This window comes from Trachinotus anak, unplaced genomic scaffold (assembly GCF_046630095.1).
Source record: "Trachinotus anak isolate AG129_WGS33_773 ecotype Australia unplaced genomic scaffold, CSIRO_AGI_Tana_v1 ptg000036l, whole genome shotgun sequence".
Lineage (NCBI taxonomy): Eukaryota > Metazoa > Chordata > Actinopteri > Carangiformes > Carangidae > Trachinotus > Trachinotus anak.
This window is the reverse complement of record NW_027273887.1, coordinates 61723-79128: the sequence shown is the minus strand read 5'-3', so window position 1 is coordinate 79128 and position 17406 is coordinate 61723. Positions and strand designations below refer to the sequence as shown.

At 45.7% G+C, this 17406-nt stretch overlaps 2 protein-coding genes across 2 annotated transcripts in view; both read right to left on the bottom strand.

Annotated features, from left to right (window-relative positions):
- Positions 1-9495, bottom strand: part of LOC139614710 (spectrin beta chain, non-erythrocytic 1-like) — a 37273-nt gene extending 27778 nt beyond the window's left edge. The window contains exons 1-2 of the mRNA XM_071472196.1: positions 9287-9495; positions 906-1131 (exon numbers count right to left, since the gene is read on the bottom strand). Coding sequence (XP_071328297.1) covers positions 906-1062 — 157 coding nt within the window. The 5' untranslated portion in view covers positions 1063-1131; positions 9287-9495. The remainder of the gene's footprint in view (positions 1-905; positions 1132-9286) is intronic.
- A 1277-nt stretch (positions 9496-10772) lies between these two features.
- polr3f (polymerase (RNA) III (DNA directed) polypeptide F) lies at positions 10773-17386 on the bottom strand. The gene is made up of 9 exons (XM_071472236.1): positions 17202-17386; positions 16217-16334; positions 16001-16068; positions 15494-15561; positions 15282-15394; positions 14987-15130; positions 12134-12241; positions 11673-11864; positions 10773-11574 (listed from the first exon to the last, which is right to left on the bottom strand). The coding sequence occupies exons 1-9, from the start codon at positions 17261-17263 to the stop codon at positions 11497-11499; spliced, it is 951 nt and encodes a 316-aa protein (XP_071328337.1). The 5' UTR covers positions 17264-17386; the 3' UTR covers positions 10773-11496.
- Between the last annotated feature and the right edge of the window lie 20 nt (positions 17387-17406).

Below are 17406 nucleotides of genomic sequence, written 5' to 3'. Positions count from 1 at the left end.
CTCTGAGTTTATGGTGATAAATGAAGAACATGAACTCAGCCCAAGAAGACTGTGAGAACCTGATGGAACCTGAACCACGAAGAATTGGTTCTACATGACAGATCTGACCTGAGGTCAGTTTGTGATTCGTCTGACTGTCGACAGTTCCATCGCTCTGCTTCCTGCAACTTAACGATGCTCCTTGGTTTTAGGTATAGTGGAGGTGTTTCATGTCAACAGATCAGTGGTGTGCTGGGTCACATGATCAGCGGTGTGCCGGGTCACTGACCTCTGTCAGGACAACAGGAGGATGAGACAGCAGCGACCCCTTTGATGTTACCGGCTTCATAAAGTGAGAACAGGCATCACAGGCTAATGGCAGCAAATCAACGGTCTCCATGGAAACAGCAGAATTTCACTGCTGTAAATTACTTAACTTTTGTCTTTAACTAAGGAAGGAAGCCTTTAAGGGATTCTGTGCAACACCCTTAAGTAACTAAGGAGAAATGAAACCTTTAGTGCCATACTTAAGTAGAAAACTTCAGGTGTTTTGTGGAATCGGCCCCTGAGCCTGACCTGTTGTATGTAAATGTGCATTTTATAGTAACCTGATCACCTGTGTGACACCTGCAGAACCCAAGTTCTCAGAGGAACCTGGTTCCTTTAGAGTCTATAAATGCACTGCGTGTCAGGGCAGCACAGGTGAGAACATCTGACCTGGGTCTGTCACTCAGGAGCTCTAATTTCCCAACGTATGTGAACACAGCGTCAACTCTCCTGTCCGACCCTCCAACCACAGACAGAGACAGACTCAGTGTCTCAGTCTCTGGTTGGTTCTTCTCGTCTTTTCTGTTCTTCTCGTGTAACCCTGCAGATTAACCTCACATTCCTTAAGGTGGACTTTGTTAAGGTGGTCTGGCTCCTACCTGCAAGCGCCTTGATGCGGGAGCGTTCGAAGAGGCGGGCCGAGCTGTTCTCGTTGTCCCAGTCGTCGTCCCAGCGGTTGTTGACCGTGTCGTTGCTGCTGCTGTACTGCTGCTGCAGCTCCATGTGGTCGTACTCGGCGGCCACCGTCGTCATCATGACCTTTCACCTCTGACACGCCTCAATGTCAGCGGGGACACGTCCACATCAGCAGCTTCAGGCTGAGACCTGTGGGACCAGACAGACAGGAAGTCAACGTTAAAACCCTGGACACCATGATGACGATGTTTCAGCTTCATCTCGAGTTCTCTTCCTGTTTCATTTTGTTCATTTTCAGGCCGAAGGAGATTAATCATTAACATTAATTATCATTCATCTTAATCAATAATTAATATGTATTGATCACCTGGAAGCTCAGACTGACTGCAGAGGCTTGTTCACAGACAACATGACAGGAAGAGTTCATGCTGTTTATTCAACACTAGAAACAGCTGTTCACTGTGTTGTATGAGAGACTTGATCATCAGTTAATCAGCTGATCGATCAGTGTGATCCCGTTCAGGTGAGATGAGTCGTGTTTTGCAAACGTCTCAGATTCAGTTACTGTCAGAAAATCAGGATTAATTGTTTTACTAAAAAAATTAATTGATTATCAATATAGTGGCTGTTGATTATTTTTCTGTTGATCATCTGATCAAACGTGTGTCTGAGTCGTCGGACTGTGTCACACCTGTCACAGGTGTTGAAGGTTAAACACCTGTGTGAGGAGCAGATGTTTTCACTTGTTTGTCTTTCAGTAACAAACTAAATCTTTAGTGAAACCAGAACTGAACTTTTTCAGATTGAAGACCAACAAATTTCCCAGAATTCCCAGTGCACGCCTCCTGACACCTGGAGCAGCAGAGAATGTGACGTCAGACTGCAGCAGTGTGTGTGTGTGTGTGTGTGTGTGTGAGTCAACAGCTCCTCCTGCTGAACTCAACACAACACACACACACACACACCTGTACTTCCATACCTGTGAGGACCCTGAATCTGCCTTAATCCTCAAAGTGTCATCACTGAAGCTCAGAACAAGGTGAACTCACAAGACCACATAGTGAACATGGTGATCCAAGACCTGGTCCTCACAAAGACAGAAGGACAGTGTCCTGACACTACTTATCCTCTGAGGGTTGTGGGTGGAGCCACTCCCAGCTGACACCAGGGCACACCTGGACAGGTGTCCAGCCTATCACAGACAGACGGAGACAAACAGCAATTCACACCTGCAACAGTTTACCTGCAGGTCTGTGGACACTTGGAGAACGGGCAGACCACACAGCCCCGCCCCCTTTACCTGACCTATCAAAGATGAACGTTCTCATGTGTCCTCTGCAGTAACCAGCGTTACTATGACGATTATTATTACTGATGTATCTGAAGGAGGCAGGGCTTCTACACACACACACACACACACACACACACACACACACACACACACACACACACACACACACACACACACACAGCCACCAGATGGAGCTTTAACCTCAGACTGTTCCTGTTGAACTGAATGACCTTGAACATGTGGATGAACCAATCAGACCTCCAGGTCTTCTTCTACTGCTGAGACCAGATCAGACACAGACCAGACTCTGTCAGGCAGACTGTCCCAGAGTCTCAGTCTCAGTCTCAGTGTCTCAGTCTCGGTCTCGGTCCCAGAGTCTCAGTCTCAGTCTCAGTCTCAGAGTCTCAGTCTCAGAGGTCCTGAGGGGGAGCAGCTCCATTAGTCCTCTCTAACCTAAAACATGTGAACCATCAACACACTGAGGACAGTTTAACACTGAAACACTGAGACACCTGGATGATGTAAGAATCATCCAATCAGAGAGCTCTAGACTGTGTTGCCGTGGAGCTGAGGGCGGGCTGACAGGTGCTTCACAGCTCTTTCACCTTTACACATTTACAGACAGGTAAACTCTCTGATCCTGATCAAACATGTGGATCAATCACCTTTGAATTTCAGTTCAATTTTGGATGAGCAGCAGCTGAGGCTCATGGGTAATGCAGTATTTAGAGCTGCTCCACAGACTGATGAGTTTCAGGAAGTAAAGAGCTCCATCACATCAGAGTTATTGGAGTGAGCAGCAGAAGGAGCCATTACAGCACTCAGAGGACGTCCTGAGGGACTCAGTGCACTAATAGACATGACTTCCCAGAATCCTCTGCTGGATGATGGAAACAGATCTTTGATCAGACTGAGAGTCGACAGCAGCATCACAGGAGGACAGCAGGTCACAGGCCAGAGGTCAGAGGTCACAGAGCAGGGGTCTGTGGTAAAACTGCTGTTATTCTTGAGAAATGACTGAAATGATCCTGCCTCTTTTATTTGATTGGACGAGATTTTCATATTGGCATGTTTTCATCACCTGACTCCTCCCATCAGACTGTCGTCATAGAAACCATCTGAACTGGACAAATACAGTAAAACAAGTGACCACGTCAAGGACAAACTTCAAACACTTTGTAATGACCATAAAGTTTTTTCTGATTCTGAGATCACAGATAGTTGATCCATCACTTGTGTGAGAAACAGAAAGATAAACACTACAAACAGAGACAGGAGAAAAGGGGAGGGGTGGGGGCAGGAAGTGTTAGCGGCACCCACCCTCTCCCTCTGGGTTTGCCTCTGTTTGGGTTCATGTTGCTCCACATTCAGTTCAGAAACATCAGATGATGACTTAACAGAAAAAACACCAACAACAGCCATGTTGTTATAAACTATGGTGCACTGCAGTTAACTGTTAGCCTAGCTTAGCACAAAGACTGGCAGGAGGGGAAACTGTTAGCTTAGCATACAGACTGGGACGTTGTAAAGGGGCTGAAGGCGAAATGATTTGTTTTTTTATATCAAATATTTGTCAGAAAATTAATTAGTAATATTTGACGAATCATTTAAAGATTTTTTTAAAACAAAAATATCACAATATCATTTTACATTTCATTAGACTGTAGGATTGTTGACGTGCAGTAATAACCAAGGATTTGGGGGCCTGGGGGCCTCCAGCTTGGGATTTACACACAAAACATCAGATTTATGACTGAATGTAGTAAACATATCTCAACTGGACAGAAAACCACTGAGTCTGACAGAACTGGTCCCAGACCACGAGGTCACAGGACCACCACCCACACAGACCCCCCCACACACCCCACTACTCTGATGCAAATATATACTGGAAGGGAGGGTCCTCTGTGTGTGTGTGTATGTACTTGTACTTGCTACATAGTAAGGACCAAAAAAAGTATTTTACTAACAGAGTGGAGGATGTATTTCCTGAGGCAATTGAAGAAGTTCAACCTGCCAAGGACTATGATGGTGAACTTCTACACCTCCATCATTGAGTCCATCCTCACCTCCTCCATCACCATCTGGTACGCTGCTGCCACGGAGAGGGACAATAATAGACTGCAGCGTATCATCCACTCTGCTGAGAAGGTGATTGGCTGCAATCTTCCGTCCCTCCAGGACCTGTACGCCTCAAGGACTCTGAGGCGTGCAGGGAAGATTGTAGCTGACTCCTCCCACCCTGGACACAAACTCTTTGAGACACTCCCCTCTGGCAGGAGGCTGCGGTCCTTCAGGACCAAAACCTCTCGCCACAAAAATAGCTTCTTCCCATCTGCTATTAGCCTCATCAACAAGGCTAGAGAGCCCCACTGTTGCTGATCAATTGCACCAATCACCAGAAAAAATTCCTTGTATGTGAAAACATACTTGGCAATAAAACTGATTCTGATTCTGAGTGAGGACATTCTGGGAAAGTGAGGACATTTTGGCCGGTCCTCACTTTTTGAGACACCTTCAAATCACATGTTGAGGGTTAAGACTTGGTTTTAGAGTTATGGTTAGAATTAGGTTTAGGTTAAGGTTAGGGTCAGGGTCAGGGTTAGGCACTCAGGTGTGATGGTTAAGGTTAGGGTAAGGGGCTAGGGAATGCATTATGTCAATGAGTGTCCTCACAAAGATGGAAGTACAAGTGTGTGTGTGTGTAACTGTCAGGCACAGAGGAATGTTTGCTGGTATTTTAGGAGTCAGAGCCATTTGTTCAACAACCCCCCACCACACACACTCACACACACACACACACACACAGAGGGCAGCAGGTGTGTGTCACCTGTCTCCAGCAGCAGCTGTCTCACAGGATGAACCACAGACAGTTGGTTGTGTCTGCTCAGTTTGACTAGCACTACGCTAACACTGTTAGCGACAGCTTGTGAAACATTAACGTCATGTGACCTTCAGCTGATGTCACCGTTACAGTCTTTATTCTGTCCTGGTTAAAACCATGACACACACTCCCCAGACCACCAGCAGCTCCACACACAGTCCACTGCACCCATCAGCTCACTGATTAGTTGATCAAAGACAAATAATCAGCCCAGTGACTGAATCAGATGCTCAGATGGAGTTGCAGTTTGTGTTAGTTCATGAAGGTTAAAGCTGCTAAAGTTAAAGGAACAGTTCAGAGAAAACCTCTTCTCCTCTGTTCATTGTTCAAGTGAAACATGGAGCAGCAGCTGGTTAGCTCACAAAAAGAGATATAACATGTTCTCTGGTGATAGACAGAGCCCGGCTAGCTGTTTCCAGTCTTTATGCTTAGCTACGAGTTTTCACAGTCAATCTGTCTCATTAATCAGCTGTGATCAGCAGTGATCAGCTCTTGTCTGCAGTGTCTCATGTCGTCTCTGTTTCACTACGATACTGAAGGAAACTTAAAAACAGGAGGATTCTCAGTGAAGTTCTGCAGCCTCTGTTTCTCTGGAGCTTTATTCTGGAGGGACATCGGAGATTAACTTGTGGTCCAGGTCTGACTCTGAGTTTTGACTCTGGTTGGTCTGTAGGTGTTTTAAAGACCAGGATCAATCATCTGGGTTAGAGTTAACATCAGATGCACAGAGCAGCTGCTGTCAGACACACAACAGACACACAACAGGACAAAAGGTGAAACTCACAAAACCAACAACAACCATCAGACTGAGTCGACTGTTTGTGTTCCAGAAACAGCAGAAGAAGAATGAGCTCACTGAACAGAGCAGGGTGGAGTTATTGGATTAATGTACACACACACTCACACTCACACACACACACACACACACAGTCATTTCCTGGTTAGCTGACCCCACCCTTCAACAGAGCCGCTCCATCACTGATCTGAGGTCAGTGCACAGTGAAACATTTCTGCTGAATCACACGTCAAAACACAAGAGCTGCACCAATCAGCTGATTCATTTATGAGCTGATCGAGAGCAGTGATCCACAGCTGGAGTCACATCATCCAGCTGTGGATCAGTAGCTTCACTGACACAGACACACACACACACACACACAACACCACAGGAGCTTAAACTCATTCGCTCAATGACGAACAGCAAGACTCTGGTTTCACCTTCAACAGAACCAGGTTCTGTTTGTGAAGGAACAGTGAAGCAGAAACTGATCAATTAATGGACTCATTAATAATCGATCAGAGGCCTGAGCAGCTGATGGACAGAAACGTCCTGACTCTCAGATCCATTAGAACCGATGAACAGGATTAATGAAACGTGATCTGATGTGTTCATGTTCTCTAATGTTCCTCCACCTTTCCACAAACGTTCTGCAAATGTTCCGACTGTATTGATCATTTCCCAGAAAACAACATCCTCTCATGGTTCCATTAACACTAATTTGTTTTTAAAGGACCTATCAAGAACATCAGGAGATGTTCTACAGAGGCTTTGTGAGAACATTCTTTGTAAGTTGTTGGTACAGGAACCTGAGAGGAACCCTTTAGAAATATAATGAATTCTTAACTTTAAAGAATAGAACGTTTCTGCAAACCAAACACTGTTAAGAGGAACACACTGAGAACTGTTCCCAGAAGGGAAAACAAGTGACCACTGGACGTTCTAGACATTCATAGATCACGGCCTACTACAACGTTCAGGGAACATTCTCCAAACATTCAGTGGAGGTAAGAGAACCCACACAGGAACCCATAGGGAACATTCCCTGACAGTGAACCATGACAGTTATTGTACGTAAAAATTCTAGGAACTTTCTTTGAAATTTGAAGGAATAAAACAATCAGGGAACTTTTGGGGAACATCTTAATGTTGCTGAGACTCTCTTGATTTTAGAAAGTTAGTCCCAGAACGTTCCTGCAACTAAATATTGTTGACTAAGTTTCTCATGTGTTCTCACTGAAGTATTCCTACTGTTCCAACAATGTTATTATGTGGTAAACAAATGTTCTACAGAGGTAAATCTAATGAAACAGGAACTGTTAGTGACAGTTTGTGTTCCTTCAGGGAAGGTCCTTTGAAACACTACGGGAACTTTAAGGAACATTGTCTTTAGAAAAAAATCTTAAGAATAACTTTATCAGAACATTTCTTGAACCAAATATTGTCGGCTTAAGGTTCCTGTACTTGTTCTCAGGAACGTTAGTGTGAGTTCATGTATCATTAATGTTGTGTCAAACAAATAGCTTTGTTAAAATGGTATTTTAGAACATTGTTAATTAGAACACACACAAGAACATTAGTGAATGTTTCATGTGAAACAATAGGAGAACGGTCTGTAGAGATATTTGTGGAACCTTTCTGTAGGGCTGTAACTAACCATCATTTACTTATCAACATTTATTTTATAACTTTTACTTTTATTCATTGATTAATCTTTCATTTGGCCCAAATGTCAGAACATGATAAAAAAAATGTTCTTTAAAGTTCCTGAGCTCAAGATTTTTTAAACGTCCTGGTTTTGTCTTAAACTCAGATAAAGATCGAACATTAAAAGTACACAGAACTGGAAAAGCTGCAAATCGTCACATTAAAGAGATGGAACCTGTGAATGTTCATCAGAAATTATTTAATGGTGAATTGATCATCAAACTGGTTCTCGATCAGAGAGTAAGAACCATGGGGACCTTAAAGGAACATCACAGGAATGTTGGGATTTTGTTAGAAGTCTCACAACGTTCCTACAACGAAACGGTACTGGTAACGAATTAATAAGATTCGTATTTTTGAAATGAGGTTCTTTTAATATTATCATAAGTTCACAAGTTTCACAGTAGAACCTTGAAGGGACGTTTTCCAGATGTTCTGTGGAGATAAACTTCAAGAACTGAATTCTGTAGAGAACTTCAAGGAGCGATCTTTGACATGTACAAGGGACAGAACAGTACAAGAACATTAGGGGAACGTTGATGGTAGAATTCTGCTGTCCTTAGAAAAACCTTCCCAGAACGTTCACAGAACCAAATATTGTTTTCTGGAGTTTTTATTATTTATCTATAAAGTTCTTATTTGTTTTAACGAGCCGTATTCTGTTCTGTAAACATGAGAACATTTCCAACAGGAACCTTTGAGGTCTTTATCAGGAACTGTTCTAATCACAGACCTGTGACGTCACAGTGAACTAATGAGCACAAATAACTTCTAAAGAAAACACAAGAACATGTTTGGGGGGGGGGGGGGGGGGGTCCGGGCCCCTGCTGAACTGGATCCGGCCCTGTTTAACAACATAACGGTGATACCGAGGTCCGACCGAGCAGAAACCGGATTTGGGGGGTGGGGTGTGTATTTGGTGGGGGGGGGGGGGCCTCGGGAAAACGTTCCCACAATGTTTCCGCAACCAAAGCGCGTCTGGGTGGAGGCCCGGCTCGGCCCGGCTCGGCCCGGCTCGGCTCCTCGAACTGACCACCGAGCTGTGATTTCCAGTATTTTCTCGGCCGCACCGCCCCCCACAGCCGGACACATCCCGCTCATTCTGCCGCTAAAAACAGCCGCAAACGTGCGCGGTCGGGAGCGTGTAGGTCGGTTTATTGTCCTGCACACACACACCAACACACACCAACACACACCAACACACACCATCACAGACCAACACACACCAACATCACAGACCACCTCCTCCACCACCTCCTCCACCTCCTCCACCACCTCCTCCACCTCCTCCTCCACCTCCTCCACCACCTCCTCCTCCTCCTCCCGCGGCCACGCCTGTTTTTGCGTCCGTGCATGGCGCACCGTTATTATCCTCCATCCTCCAGCCGAGACAAATGGCTGCCGGCGGGGCGGGGGACGAGCAGCGGACATGCGGGCTGAGAGCCGCCGCGGCACGGCTGCAGAGCGCGGACCGGGCCGGGGGAGAGGACCGGGCCTCCGGAGGCCCGGTGACTCTCTGCCCCTGAGCGGAGTCCGATCAGGAGGATTCAGCCGAGCCTCCTCCGACATGAAGCGAAGTTTGCTGAGGACCAGAGGCTCCGGGAGTCCCTCCCTCCGACCGCTCCAATCACAGCAACAACAGACACAGCAGAGACCGGTGGAAACAGAGGAGGAGGCCGCTCACCTGCTCAGAAGGTCCAACAGTCTCCACACTTCCGCGGAGAGGAGTCGGAGCGGAGGCCGGAGCGACAGGCCGAGGACAGACGGGAGGAGCTGCTGCTGCCGCCGCTGCTGCTGCAGGGAATGACGGGAAAGAATCCGCACTGCCCCCTCCCCCTGCCCCTCCCCCACCCTCCCCTCCTCCATCGCACTCTCAAGTCTGCATCAGTGCGACTGTGAGCGGGTCTGGATCAGACTCACATCCTGGTTTCATCTTTTATTTCTCTGATTGGACTTTGTGCTGCGTTCACGGACATCCATGAATTCTATGTAAACTCCAGCTCTGAGAAAACTAAGTAAACAGTCTTGAACTCCTGTCAGCGCCCCCTTCAGGCGGCAGAGTTCATCACATTCACCTGTCCTCAGACTCCGGACAGGTTTGTCCTGAGGGGGGCGCTACAGGAAACATCTGCAGGGTTCAGGTCCATCCTCTGGAGAGCAGGACTACAAACAACAGACTCTGGGAAATGTTGACGAACCAATCAGAATGGTCCTTTCTCGTTTACCATAGTTTAATGAATCATTAATAAAATGTTCAGCAGAATTTCTCGTTCAGTTTGACCAAAACCAAAGAAATTCACAGCTCATTAAATAAATCTGTTGAGCACAGATCAACGCTGTTCCCTCTTCACTTTCTACTCAACTTTTATTTGATTCTATTTTACATTTCATGTAGTTCATTAGTTTATTCATGGTTTCATTTGCCTGCTTCCTTTTGATGAACTCAGTGAGTAATAAACTGATTCTGTTTTAATAGGTTTACTTTCTTCATCATCCCTGAGCTGAGTCGTCCCGTTACAGTGACCAGACCCAGACTCAGACTCAGACTCAGACCCAGACTGAGCTAGTTTAAGTCTGTGATGTGCTGGTTTCATGTCTCTGTAGTTTTTATGTAACTTGTTTAGAGTCACAACCCCCCCACTCAGGCCCCTTATGAGCAGTGGTTTGGTACAGGTGGAGTGTTCAACTGTTTGTGTTTGAGCATTAACAGGAAGTGATGTCACAGAGAGGGCATGGCTCAGTTTAATCAGAGTCAGTGCTAATTAATAGTTAATGAGCTTAATGGATCTGCAGCCATTAACAACTGTCAGAGGAAAAACTCACAACTACGAGAGCAGTTTATAGCTCTGAGGATGATACAACTGCTGCAGAGGCTCATGGGTACTGTAGTCAACTAGACTCTGACAGAGGAGCCTGGAACATTTCTGACTGCTGAGCAGGACCTGGACAGTCTGGATCAATGGGAGCAGGCCGTGGGGGGGGGTGTAAGGTGATCTGTGCTGACCTCAGCAGCACTCAGCCCATTACAGGCTGATGGAGCCTCTGATGACCTGATGATGGAAACAGTGAGGCAGTCTGAGAGCTGTGATTGGATATTTTCTTTCTTTCTTTCTCTCTCTCTTTCTCTCTCTCTCTCTCTCTCTCTGCACTGAACTATCCAGACTGTCAAATGAAAGGAAGTGGTTTCTTTTATTTTATTTAAGGTGGAGTGACAACTACAAACTTTACAATTATTTCTGAACATCACTTTACAAGCTCAGACACTTTTTGACCCTCAGTTGAGCCCGTACTTCAACACAGCAGCTGTAACCCTGTAGCATGTCAGCGGGGTCAGGGGGGTGTCACACAGGATGCCTTCAGAGCCCAGCATCTCTGCAGTCTTCACCAAATGACATTCATGACTTTAAATCCCACAGACGATGAGTTCGCTGTCACCACAGCAGAGTCTCACAACATCTGGACCACAGAGACTCAGCTGGATCATGACAGATAAATCAGTGAGGACGTCTGAAGCTGCTGTGTATGGTGAGAAAATCAGTTATTAGGACCTGGACCAGGTGTGGATGACCTAACAGGTCTACAGGACACAAGCACCAGAGAGACTGTTCAGTCTGGGGGCCCCCATCACCTGATCTGTCCAGGTCTGGACTCAGACAGATAAACCAGGTCAACAAGAAATTATCTGTTCATCACGAGTCGACGGAAGCAACAGAGAAACACTAGAGACTTCCTGAAGAGGTGACGCCTCTCAGCAAGGGCAGAGAACCGATCCAGATGTGGTGCTGTGCTACATCAGACAGACCAGCAGCAGTGTCACAGTTAGACTTTTACTAAAGTTTGTCATAAATAAAAAAAATATCATCACAGAGAAAAGAGGCAGGAAACGAGCGGCTGTCAGAAGTCCAGCCACTCCGTCATGTAGATGCAGTTAGACGGAGAGATCTCTCCTCCTTCATGACAGTCGTCAAACACCTGAGGGAGAGAACAGGTAACACGGCTCAGTGAGAGCTCACAGGTAGTTCTCCATCAGAGCCTGTGTGTGTGTGTGTGTGTGTGTGTGTGTCTGTTACCGGGCAGAGGCCGCAGGGCGTCTTCACCAGGCCGGTGGGCTGGATGATGGGGTTGACGCCGCGGTAAAGCTTCATCTGTCCATCCACGCTGCCCACTGTTCCCTCCTTGGCGGCGATGACAGTCATCTCCACCTTCCCGTCGTAGATCAGCGTGTTCAGGATGGTCTCGATGTCGTCCATGGACAGATCCACCTGTAAACACCTGTCAATCAAACTAGGAGCAGCAGCAGCTTCTAATTCATCATCGATTGCATGCCTCTGTTTCTCTGGAGCTTTATTGTGGAGGGACATCAGAGATGATGACATCATCAGGAAGTGATGTCACACTGCCCCAGATCAATGTGATCCAGGTCTGACTCGGGACTCTGAGAAGAAACAAACTAAGGTATCCTGGAAAACATGTGGATCCTGAGGTGACTACAGTGAGATGTGATTGGCCCGTTTGAGGTGTGTGATGTCACCTTGCTGATTCCCAGCTCACAGATGTATTTCCAGACTTCATGAGAGGTGGCGAAGGAGCTGTTCCTCTGGACCATCGGACTCTGTTTGCTGTCCCTCGCTGCTTCAGCCTGAACACAGACAAACACAGTGAGGATGAGGGTCACATGACCAGCAGTCACACCTGAACCTGAATCTCTAAAGGCTTGGAAAGACAGCCTATTGGCGTATAAAAAAAGTCTCCGTAAAGCCAGAACATCCTATTATTCATCATTGATAGAAGAAAACAAGAACAATCCCAGGTTTCTGTTCAGCACTGTAGCCAGGCTGACAGACAGCCACAGCTCTGTTGACCCATCTATACCTTTAGCCCTCAGTTGCAATGACTTTATGAGCTTCTTTACAGATAAAATTGTCTCTGTTTGAGAAAAAATTCACCATCTCCTCCCCACAGCTGGCTGAGATGTACTGTCCAGGTCAGCAGTCTCAGAGTCCACTGTAACTGGTTTATAGAGCTCGCTTCAACAGTTTCTTCATCTAAACCATCGACTTGTCTTCTAGACCCCGTTCCAACAAGGCTGTTCAAAGAAGTTTTTCCTTTAATCGACACCTCTATATTAAGTCTGATTAACTTATCTTTATCAACTAGTTATGTACCGCAGGCTTTTAAAGTTGCAGTAATTAAACCTCTACTTAAAAAGCCTACTCTTGATCCAGATGTTTTAGCCAATTATAGACCTATATCCAACCTCCCCTTTATTTCCAAAATCCTTGAGAAGGTCGTTGCAAACCAGTTATGTGATTATCTGCACAGAAATGGTTTGTTTGAAGATTTTCAGTCAGGTTTTAGAGTCCATCACAGCACAGAAACTGCTCTGGTTAAGGTTACCAATGATCTCCTCATAGCCTCAGACAATGGACTTGTCTCTATACTTGTCCTGCTAGATCTTAGTCAGACAAAACTGAAGTTACTGTAATTGGCCCCAAACACCTCAGAGATACACTATGTGATAATATACTGACTCTGGATGACATCACCTTGGCCTCCAGAGCTACAGTCAGAAACCTTGGTGTCATTTTTGACCAGGACTTGTCCTTTACTTCACATATAAAGCAAGTCTCTAGGACAGCCTTCTTCCACCTGCGCAATATTGCAAAAATCAGACCCATTCTGTGTCTAAAGGATGCAGAAAAGCTAGTTCATGCATTTGTTACCTCAAGACTGGATTACTGTAACTCTTTATTGTCAGGATGTCCCAAAAATTCAGTAAAAAGCCTCCAATTGATCCAGAATGCGGCAGCACGAGTACTGACAGGAACTAGGAAACGAGATCACATCTCTCCTGTGTTAGCTTCTCTGCATTGGCTCCCTGTAAAATCCAGGATAGAATTTAAAATCCTCCTCCTCACCTACAAAGCCATTAATGGTCAGGCACCATCGTACCTTGAAGAGCTTATACTTCCCTATTTTCCCAACAGGACACTTTGCTCTCTAAATGCAGGTCAACTTGTGGTTCCCAGAGTTTGTAAGAGTAGAATGGGGGGGGCAGAGCCTTCAACTATCAGGCTCCTCTCCTGTGGAACCAGCTCCCAGTGTGGGTTCGGGAGGCAGACCCCCTCTCTACCTTTAAGATCAGGCTTCAAACTGTCCTGTTTAGTAAAGCTTATAGTTAGGGCTGGCTCAGGTATGTCCTGACCCATCCCTTAGTTATGCTGCTATAGAGCTAGACTGCTGGGGGATTCCCATGATGCACTGGGCTCTGGCTCTGTCTCTCTGTCTCTCTCTCAACCAGTCGAGGAAGACCCCCCCCCCACCCCCCCTTTTTTATCTCCTCCTAAACCCAACCGGTCGAGGCAGACCCCCCCACCCTGAGCCCGGTTCTGTTGGAGGTTTCTTCCTCCCCCCTGTCGCCAAGTGCTGCTCTTTGTGGGAACTGTTGGGTTTTTCTCTGTAACAAAGTAAGGTCTCGACCTGACCCTGTAAAGAGCCTCAAGATAATGAAGATTATGATTTAGCGCTATACAAATAAAACTGAATTGAATTGAACTGAATTGAACCTCCATCACTAGTGGATCACTGTCACCCTCAGTCCTCATCCTGAACCCAGATCTTCAGGAGGGAGAGGGATTCAGTCTGGAGTTCTGGTTCGGGGTCAGTGTGACTCTGCTCCTCACAGCAATAAACTTCCTGTATTTCAAGACAAAGGATGGAAATTCACATGAAGTCACTTCAGGGACAGTTCAGACGATCAGCTGATCTGATGTCACAGCCAGGAACTGGCTGATCACCTGTTCACCCGCTTTTCTCTGTCAACCAGGTCACTACGCTTCAGCTGCTTTCATCTTGGACTCCTTAAACCAGAGACTTTCAGCTCTTTTACTCCACCTCACACTTTAGTGATTGTTCATTAATTAATTAATTAATTCATTCATTCATTCATTCATTCATTCACCTGGACCTGCAGGTCTGAGCAGCGTGGGAGGAAACCGGACGACCACACAGACACACCAGGCCTGTCGGCAGGTTTGAGTGCAGGACCTTCTTACTGTGAGGCGTCAGTTTTAACCGCCGTCACTTCTCTGATCAACATTCACCAAATAACACCTCAACTCCTTTCAGTGCCTGAGCTTCAAGTGTAACTGTTGTCCAACATGTCACAGCAGATGATTCTAAACAAACAAGAACCTCCAAACGTTTAAATCTTCTTTTTAAATTTATGATTCCAACAACAAACTTTCAGCTTTTCTGGTTGTTACTGTCACTGATTTGTGACTTTAACCATCAGTCAACAACATTTACACCAGTCCAGGAAAAGCTCTGTTTAAATAAACAGAATGTTTAAATTAAGTCTTTGTTTAAATAAAGTTTTTTGAACCTTGCTCTGCAGGAACTTGAAGCACTGCTGGTTCAGAACTTCGACGAACTCAGACTCAAAGTCCTGGTCGCTGTACCAGGCGCCCCCCGTCACCGAGCGGTCTGGCTGCAGGTTATAGAGCATGTACACCTTCTTCTTAGATGCCTGCACACAAGAGACCCATGACTGTCAGGAGAAAAACACGTTTCTCCAAAGGATCAGCTGATCAGGACCTAAGGCCCACAGCAGAGGTTGTGGTCTGATTCTGATGGTTCACAGCTGATCAGAGTCTTTCACGTTCAATCAGTGAACTCACAGCGACAGATTTTACAGCTTTGATGAGTTTCTTGCTCTCCAGGTTCTTCAGGATCTTGTTGATCTCCGTCAGAGGAAGGTTACTCTTGAAGCGGATGTCTCTACTCCAGATTCCTGCAGCCACAAAAACACTGAGTCTATCAAGTTTCTTGTTTGAGTGTAACGTGTAGAGGCAGGTCAGTGTTGGAGATATGTGTCTCTGCAGTTTGTTACCTTTGTTTCCTGCGTCCTCGATGATCTGATAAACCAGCTTCTCCTGATTGTCTGAACCTTTCATCTTACTGAGACAGAGAAAACCAGGAAAACAGCTGTGAGTTCAGTTGGGGGGGGGGTTAGCAATGGCCAAGGCTCCTGAGTGTATTTTTTGTGTCACACTTTTCTCACACACATTCTTAGTGCCTCCTTTTGTGGACTCTGGTGTATGAACAGGTTTACTGAGACTTGCTGATTGTGTATTTGTTCAAGTAAAGATCCTGGTCTAAACCTGAATAAGTTCTAATCCAGGTTTTATGATGGCCTGAATGTGCAGACTGAAGTTCTGTGATTCAGTTCTGTTCAGACACTGTCTCTGAATGAGCTCAGACCCAGTCTGTTGTTCGTGTACCAAGTCATACTGCTGTTGTTAAGTGTTCTAGCAGTGTGCTCGTCTTTGTGTAGTTGTGTAGCTGCAGCGCAGCATCAGTCTTCCTGCAGAGGGCGACAGGTGTGTGCTGCATTTACCTGGTGCTCTGAGTGTCCTTCAGTCTGTACAGGAGACCTGAACTGTTCCTCAGCAAGTCCAGCTGACCCTGGAACAGATTGACAGGACAGGTTCAGACCAGCTGACATCATCAATAACTAATCAATAGGACTGAACAGGTAGTGATCAGACACACAACCAGCTGAGAACAAATCTGAGGAGAGAGGAGTGAGCAGCGACATCATCATCAGACTGACCAATGAGAGCAGCTTGTTGATGGCCAAGGCTCTCTGCTGAGGTTCCAGGTGAGGCAGGTCATTCTGGATCACCTGGTCTGTGATACCATGAGGAAACTGCTGACACAGCTCTTTGATCCTACAACACACACACACACACACACACACAGTCAGTGTCTGTAAAGATACAGGATCTCTAACCTCAGTGTAGCTGCTATGATGAATTGATTGACAGAAAATTGACATGTTACTTTTCTGATAATCGACTGATCAAATTTAAATTCTGAATTCGTCAACATTTCTGCAGTTTGTGTTTAAATTTAACAACTTTCATTAAAAAAGTAAAAACGTTTAATTTTTTAAAGTATGGAAAAAGAAAATACCAGTTTTAAACTGACACTGTTAATATTTTTCTGATTTAACACAATATCCAATAAATAATAAAATAACAAACGTGGATTAGAATCTCAGCAGGGACTGCTTTTCCTGTAAGTTACAACAGGTAACTGTTCACCTGAGCTGCTGGTGACGTTCACAGCAGTTCAGAAATTACAGACACTCGGTTTAAATTCATCTCGATAAACAGCAAACTCTCTTGTTTGCTGGACTGACCTCGGGGTTGTTTTTAAATCTAAAAGACAAATCCAAAACACCAATCTGAACTTTATTCAATAAAACAGCTCTTCAGAGAAAGAAAATACTGTGTCGCTAACAGAACCTTCCTCCATCAAACCTCCCACTGAAGAACAGCTGAAGACGCCGTTAGAGCAGAAAATGCTCACATTTTAGTGAAATAAGTTAAGTTTGATGTGCTGAATGGACCAGAATTCCACATAACTACTCCACTGGACAGAGAGTGTATTTTCACAGCACATGTCCACTGTGTCTGATGAAAACCGAGTAAACACTAAATCTGTCAGAATGGAGACGGAGTTCAGTGCATCCCTCTCTGGGTGAAAGGCACCGTCGGCTCAGGGGTGAGCCTCGCTGACCCTGTCCCACTAACCTGTTCTCTATCTCGGCAGGGTCTGTGAGGTTCGTCTCCTTCTTCACTTTGACTTCAGACATTTTTATAAAAGTCAGCCGTCTGTGTTTTTCTGCCGGAGTCGCTGTTAGTTAGCCTGTTAGCCCGCTAGCCAACGCTTGTACAGGGTCCTAAAAAGTTCTCAGCTAGCGAGGCGCCCTGAAGACTGCCTGTTCAAAAATCTGCA